The sequence below is a fragment of the Leptonychotes weddellii genome, unplaced genomic scaffold (assembly GCF_054177405.1).
Source record: "Leptonychotes weddellii isolate Sample4059 unplaced genomic scaffold, ASM5417740v2 HiC_scaffold_10347, whole genome shotgun sequence".
NCBI lineage: Eukaryota > Metazoa > Chordata > Mammalia > Carnivora > Phocidae > Leptonychotes > Leptonychotes weddellii.
The window spans coordinates 1-7,504 of record NW_027680127.1 but is presented as its reverse complement, the minus strand read 5'-3'; the positions used below and the strand labels follow the sequence as shown (position 1 = coordinate 7,504).

Here is a 7,504-nt window from a genome sequence, read left to right as displayed (position 1 = left end):
AATTTTTTTTAAAGATTTTTTTTTTAATTTATTTATCTGGGAGAGAGAATGGGAGACAGAGAGCATGAGAGGGGGAGGATCAGAGGGAGAAGCAGACTCCCTGCTGAGCAGGGAGCCCGATGCGGGACTCGATCCCGGGACTCCAGGATCATGACCTGAGCTGAAGGCAGTTGCTTAACCAACTGAGCCACCCAGGTGCCCTGATTATTTTTTTTTTTAAAAATATGTTTTGTGTTGCTACTGGGTTCCTGGCTGTCCTTTTTCAGTGAGTGGGAGAGAGTGTATGTGAACAACTGGCTTCTGTAGGGTGTTTGTAGGTTAAAGTTTTGGAAAAGCATGTTTTCAAACATTAAAAACACAGATAACTGAAGATCTTGTGCTTTGTAGAATAGGGAAATAGGCAAATTTTTGTTGCATTCTGTAGGCAAACACTTGTTTTAGTCTCTTTTCGTAGAAAAAAGAAAAATCCCATACAATTTAAACCAACTTAGAGTTGTAGGAAATGGGCTATGGGGAAAAATGAGGAGATGTAGAAGCCCGAGGTTGGTCTAACAGGCCTGGCAGTGGCTGGCCGGAGCTGCGCCCCCCAGACACACACACAGGCTGGTGCAGCGCCTGGCTCGTTGGTCCCCGTCTGCCACCCTTCCAGAACATTCTGTTCCCCACGCCCCTCCCACCCTCCGCAGCAGCAGGCATTCCCTGTGCCCCATTGATTTGCAAACTAGGAATTTGGTTCTGTAGTTGAGATTCTGAATTTTTGGCTGCTCATGTGCTCTGCTCACTCTGTCTCTGTGTTGCTCCTAGGTATGGGGGAACCTTTCAGAATGTGTCTGTTAAGCTGCCTATCACACTCAACAAATTTTTCCAGCCCACAGAAATGGCTTCTCAGGATTTCTTTCAGCGTTGGAAGCAGCTGAGCAGGTGAGTGACGGGACGTGGAGTGGGGGCAGGGCCGGGTCCTCCCACGCTGACCTGGCTCGGTGTGGTGACTGTTGGTTTTACCTCCCAGTCCCCAACAGGAAGTGCAGAACATTTTCAAAGCAAAGCATCCAATGGACACAGAAATCACCAAAGCCAAGGTAAGGCCTGTTGATGGGTGTTCCCAGGGTTGGGACGCTGCCCTGGGCTCTGGAGGGAGGCCAGTTGTGTTGCTCTCCCTCCATCATCCCCGGTCTCACTGCCCTCTGCGCCTGTCTCTCTGTGACACAGATCATTGGGTTTGGTTCTGCGCTCCTTGAAGACGTTGATCCTAATCCTGCAAATTTCGTGGGGGCTGGCATCATACACACCAAAACCACCCAGATTGGATGCTTACTGCGTTTGGAGCCAAATCTACAAGCCCAGGTCAGACTTCTTGAGGAAATAGCTGTATACGCCCGAGCTGTGTTCCGGTTGTGGTGTGATGTGGGTCCTAAGTGGAGTCGTCTGAGGAGTTCTGACATGTCCCCCTGTGTAACCGCCACTATTCTGCTGATACATAGAACATTTCTGTCACTGCAGAAAGCTCCCTGGGGTCCACTCTCCCTCCATCTGTCTTGACCTCCTGTAGAGACCGCCACCACGGGGCTGCCGTCCGTCCGGCCTGGCCCTGCGCTCCAGCCCTCACCCTTGTGGTTGTGCGCGTGCACGATTGGCTTACCTAGTCCTGTGGACGCCCCCCTGTGCCCGGCCAGTTGGGGCCATGCCGTTGAGTAGAGCCACTGCTCACCTTCGTGCGGCCGTCTGTCTTCCCTTCACTTGGGAAGCGTCTGCGCCCTGCTCATGCTGCAGAGTGGCCCCCCACTCTGTGCCCTGCCCGTGGTGCGCGAGTGTTCCAGCGACTCCACTCGCGGGCTGCCACTAGTTACTGTCAAATTTTCTGTATTTTAGCTGCTTGAGAGTGTGTTTGCGTAAGTCTTTGTAAAATGCTGGGGCTCGGTGCCTCCAGGGAAGCTCTGAGCAGGGGAGCTCGAGGGGCCGTCGGCTGAGGGCTCCCGAGCCTGCGTGCGGCCACTGACCTGCCGTGTTCTGTTGCAGATGTACCGACTCACGCTGCGCACAAGTAAAGAGACCGTCTCTCAGAGGTTGTGTGAATTGCTGTCAGAACAGTTTTGATCAACGAGGATGGAGGATCAGGCTCCTGTGTGTTGCATTTTTCTTCATCTCTGTCATTTGTCTTCATTGCCGTGCTGCAAATAAACAGCCCTGTCTACAGGCGTCTCTCAGCCTTGCTTCTCCAAACCAGATCCCTTTTGGGTCGGGATGGGGATACCAGTTTGTGTTTAAGAACGACAGGCTGAGCCTGCACTGCAGTCGGGTCAGAAGAAGGGAGTGTGGGCCCCGGGTCAGTGTTCACAGAGGTCAGGACAGTTCTGTGCATGATCTCCCAAGTAAAGGGAAATGACAAGTTTGATTGAAAAGGCAGATTTTTTTGAAATGGTACCAAAACGCTTCTGCTCTGTTGCTGATAGTTCATCTTTGATTCTCTGAGAGAAGCAGGAGCAGCTTGTCTGTAGTGGGTGAGATCTTCACTAGGCCATTTGGCTCCTGTGGTGGATGACACCAGGTGCAGGAGATGTGTGACAAGGCCCTTGGGCTGGTGCGATGTGTGCGTGTGCGGCCTGGGTGCCATCTGCAGGGCCCTGGGTGCGGGAGCACCATGCACGTCGGCTTGCTGTAGTGTCCACTGGAGGAGTCTCAGGGGCACGGTTTGAAATCCAGAAGTTGGAAACGTTTTTCATGACTACCAACAAGACCATGTGTATTGACTGGGTTGAATTCTGTATTCCTTTTCCCTGCACTGTGGTGTTAATGGCATATGGGTAGTGCTGAGCGTTGGAGTGTCTGAGGCCTTGGGTTTGTGGCACGGCGGTGGGCGGTTGCTGCTGGCCCTCGAGGCTGTGTGGCCAGCCTCACTCATCTTTGGGCTTCCAAGAAGTGCGCCATAACCGTAGTCACCTTGGACTCGTTCCTGTTTTTGACCAGAGGGTTAAGTGTGGGCGGCAAAGCAGATTCTGGAAGGGACGTGTGAGACCTTGTGTGGGTGGAGGAGGGGCTCTGTGTGTGGTCAGGGAGCCGAGAGCCATGCTGAGGGTGAGCTGGAGCCCAGCCTCCGTGTGCTAGTCTTGGCCTCGGCTCTCATGTGCCGTCACTGTGAGCTGCTTGCCTGGCCGCCCGTCTGCACCCTGAGGTGGCCGGGGCAGGAGCAGAGCTGAGCCAGGGCCTCTTGTTCTGTTGGTGGGTGGCCCCAGGGAGAGCCAGGGTCTCCTCTGGGTTCTCCTGGCTTATCAGGAGGAATTGGGTTCCTCAGAGGCATGCCATGCGGGAGCCCTGTGGAGTGGCCAGGGGCACAGGGAGCCCTTTGCTGCAGTGTGGGTCTCGGGGAGGTAACTGGAGGGAGTCACAGTCTGGGTGCTGGTGTTACTGCAGAGGCCAGCACGCAGGGTCCTGTACCTGCCACTCTGTGGGTGTGGGTTTGGGGGCTCACAAATGCCCCAGGTGTGTGGGAGACAACACAGGCAGAGCTCACGGGCCAGCCTCTGTGCGTTGAGCAATGCTGGTTTTTTTTATTTGAGAGAAAGAATGAGAGAGAGCATGAGAAGGGGGAAGGTCAGAGGGAGAAGCAGACTCCCCGCCGAGCAGGGAGCCCGATGCGGGACTCGATCGCGGGACTCGATCCCGGGACCCTGGGACCATGACCTGAGCTGAAGGCAGACGCTTAACGACTGAGCCACCCAGGCGCCCGAGCAATGCTGGTTTATTTGTTATCTGTACACAGAGGGTTTGTCGTGCGTGGCACATGTGATGCCCCTCCCCAGGGTGAGCTTAGTTGGTGGGCAGGTGCTGATGCTGGCTGGTACCTGCGTCCCCCCTCCCTTCCCTTCTCCAGCTGTGGGGTCCTCTCCTCGCTGCTGTCTTTGCTGCTGCCCTGTACCTCTTCCCTGCCCAAACCTGCTTAGGTGTCCTGCACCTCATGGGACCTGTATCCCCTCTTCTCAGGCCTCCCTCTAGAGTGGCCTTTCTCACTGCCCCTACCCAGGTACCTGCTGCTCAAGCTGTTTCCGGGGCCCAGTTCTGGGAGGGATGGGCGGCCACCTTCAAAGTTCAGGAGGCTGCGTGGATAGGTTTGGCCTGTATGGTATGGTAAGGGGGCCACCAGTTTATTCCAGCCTGCTGGGCTTGGCCAGGGCCTGCAGTCCCTGCCTGGCAGCCCCCTTTCCTTCAGGTGTCCTGGTAAGCCACGTGCGAGGGCTCTTTGAGGCTGTGCCTTATGGAAGGAGAGGGGCTGCCAGGCACAGCAAGCCAGCGTTGGGAGGAGTGGTGGGGGTAGTGTGGGAACGGTGCTTTGTCCTCACACCTGGGGGGCTGTGTACCCTAGTCCCCACAGCGCTGTGGGCTGCATGCACAGCTGCTGAGCATCTGTAGCGTGAGCACCAGCTGCTGGCCCTGCACTTCGGGGTCTGAGCAGGGTAGCACAAACTGCTTCTGGTAGGAGCTGAGTGGGTGGCAGCAGCTGCAGTGGGTGTCCACCTGATTCGTGTGGATGTTGAAGCTGCAAAGAAGCCGGAGCCAGGAGTGTGGGTCAGGGCCACCGCCCAGGAGTGCTCCTGTGTCTCCTGGACCACTCCAGAGCGAAGGGTGGGTACTGAGTCCCAGGCCGGCCCTCAGGGGCGTGCCCCACCCCTCCCGGCCCTTGCTGACCTCCCCAGCTCTCAGGCAGTCAGCGGAGTGTCTACCTTTGCCTTTGCAGACGTGATGGAGGTGGGGTGCTGGCTAAGGCTACCTGACTGGGTAGGATGCTGCCTGGGGCCAGGAAGTGCTCTTGGATGGGGCAGGCTCCAGGCTCTGGGCCCAGCCCTGTTTAGAGGCTGCTTGGGACCAGCACTCACCTGGCCGAGGAGGGACAGAAGCCCTCGCAGCGGGTCACTGTCACGTTGGCAGTGCACCCTCGGTACGTGACCTCCTCCTCAAGCTCCTTCACGTCGCAGACCCCTGGGAGATGAGAGAGGTGTGGTTAGATGCCAGCTCCGGGGCATGGTTGGAGGGCTGACACAGACCTGACCCTGGGGACAGGACACATAAAGTGGGGATGAATGCAGTTCAGCTGAGTAAGGAGGGGCAGGTTGCAAGCTGCACAATTGCTAATATGAGACAAGTATCCCTTCCTGTTCGTGGTGGGGTCTCCCCTGGGCTCCCACCCCTGCACTCGGGCCCCGGCCCCGGGTGGTCTCCCCTTGTCCCAGCCCCGCTGACCTCAGACCTCACAGCTCTGCATGGGAACAAAGGCTGATGGGCTCTCATTTTGGGTATTCCTCCTGAGAGCTGGATACCCTGGGAGTCCCCCCAGGTCAAGGGTATTCTGAGCCCTTGTGGGCCACTCTCAGGCCCCTCCCACCATGGGCATGGGCGTCTCTGGTCTGCTGGGACCAGACCCTGCCAGAGGGATGGGGGAAGGTCTGCATATCCCTGGAGGAGACGGAAGGCACCCCAGGAGCTCCCTGCAGGGGTCTGTGCTCTTCAACGGGCAGGGTGTGGACCCAGCCATAAATGCTGGCCTCCTGGCAAGCTGCCTTGGGCACCCTAGCAACAGGCAGAGCGGCACTGGCCTTAGGACCTGCCCATGTGGAGCTTAAATGAAAAAGCTAAGACGTTCCTGGGCAGAGACCGCCCAGTCTGACCTTTCTGGCCTGCCTGCCCTATGTGTCTGCTGGAGGTGGGGGCTCCCATTGCCCTCAGCTGTCCTCCGACCCCATCTCCTGCTTCTGCTCCCTCACCCCTCACCCCTCATCCCCTCCTCATGGACAGCCTGCACCCAGTCCTTGTCTCACAGGAGGAAATCCATTACTGTGGACAGGCCTGCCTGGGGGACGGCAGGGGACATGTGAGGGGAACCCACAGTACCCCGGGGGTACTGTGCAGCAAACACCTGGAAGGGCGGGGAGGGGTGTCTCTGGAGGATAGGGGGGGCCTTGGCTGCTAGTCCTGCCTGCCACCAGTGGTCTCCTGGGGTGAGGCATGTACCTATTGGCCTTTCATTTTTCTCTCTGTTTCCTTAGGGAGGGTGGGAATACTTGAGTCCCAGGACCCCTGCCGCTCCTAAACTCCTGTGAGCTCGTGAAGGGGCAGCCGTGGAGGGCTTCTGAGGGAGTTGCCTCCATAGGAGGCCGGGACCATAGCAGGGGGTGTGAGGTGGGGGTAGGGCATGAGTGAGCCAGGTACAGGGCAGGCATGCAGGCCCAGATGAGGAAAAGGGGGCCTCCCAGGGGAGGCCAGGCACCCCTTTTGGCCAGACTGGAGTGTATTAGAGAGGTGTTTAGAGAGGAGTGGGGAGAGGGGCTGGAGGCAGCTCAAGGAAAGCTGAGAGAACTGTCCTAAGGACTTGGGGTACACACAGAAGAGGGAGGCATGACTCAGTCCCTTCCTGCTGCTGGGAATGTTGGCATTCTCAGATGCCAGAAGGACATGGGGATGGTTGGAGGGATGGGTGTGACCTCAAGACTGAGCACAGCGTGCCGTGCTGCCTGCTGACCTCAGGAGAAGCAAAGGCTTTATGGGGGAGAAAGCAGATCACACTGCATGACGACCAGTGAGCCCCCGTCAGCAGTGTGCACGTTGGGCTGGGAGGACGGCAGAGTGGGGAACGCGCTGAGAGGCAACAGCACAGCGCAGAAGTCATCGGGCAGTGTGAGGACAATGAAAGGGACTCTGTGGGAGTAGGCCACAGGGCTCTCCAGAAAGATTCACAGCTGAAGGATGCTGTGCACGAAGGTGGCAAGGTGGGCTAGAGATAAATCCCTTACCTGGAGAGCTGGACGAAGGTGTCACCAGAGAGGAGATGGATGGTGCCCCAGTAGACAAGGACCCTGTGGCACGAAGGGATGAGCTTCCATGGACAGAGGTCGAGCTGGCCAGGATCACGGTGGTTGGCACTCCAGTGGTAATAGATTGTCCAGTGCTGAGGTTAGTGACTGGAGAAGTCAGGATGGCTGTCACACCCACAGTGGAGGAAAAGAGACTGGAAGTAGGGTTTCGGGTGGTGAGAGTCGTAGACTGTGAGGTGGTAGAGTGGGAAGAGAGAGTGTGGGACATCGGGGTGCTGGGTGTGGTCCTGGGAAAAGAAGGAAGAATGCTGGTGCTGGGCAGGGAGACAGGTGTCCCAGGAAGAGGAGGCTTGGTGGGCAAATTAGAGGGGGGAAAGTTTTGGGTGGGCAGAGAAGAGGCTGAGGACAAGGTGGAGGTGGAGGTGCCTGGGAAAGAAACAAAGGAAGAAATGGAGGCTGTACTTGATGTACTTGGGAGGCCAAGGGAGGTCAGGGTGTGAATGCCAGAACTTGAGCTCGTGACCTGTGGAGAAGGAGAGGAGGGGCCTGTGTACCTGGCAGTGGAGGGGGAAGAAGGGGTCTCCGGGTGTGATGGGGTGATGACTCGGTGGGTAGTGGGAGTCACCGAGGACGTGGTAGAGGGGGCAACATGCATGGAGACGGTGGACTCGGGACGCGATGGGGTGGGCAAGGCGGTGGTCGTG

At 57.4% G+C, this 7,504-nt stretch overlaps 1 protein-coding gene across 1 annotated transcript; it reads left to right on the top strand.

Annotated features, from left to right (window-relative positions):
• Positions 1-768: 768 nt before the first annotated feature.
• On the top strand, positions 769-2,193 carry LOC145718046 (AP-2 complex subunit alpha-2-like). Its single transcript, XM_081809486.1, has 4 exons — positions 769-921; positions 1,010-1,079; positions 1,210-1,344; positions 2,017-2,193. The coding sequence occupies exons 1-4, from the start codon at positions 878-880 to the stop codon at positions 2,092-2,094; spliced, it is 327 nt and encodes a 108-aa protein (XP_081665612.1). The 5' UTR covers positions 769-877; the 3' UTR covers positions 2,095-2,193.
• Positions 2,194-7,504: the final 5,311 nt, after the last annotated feature.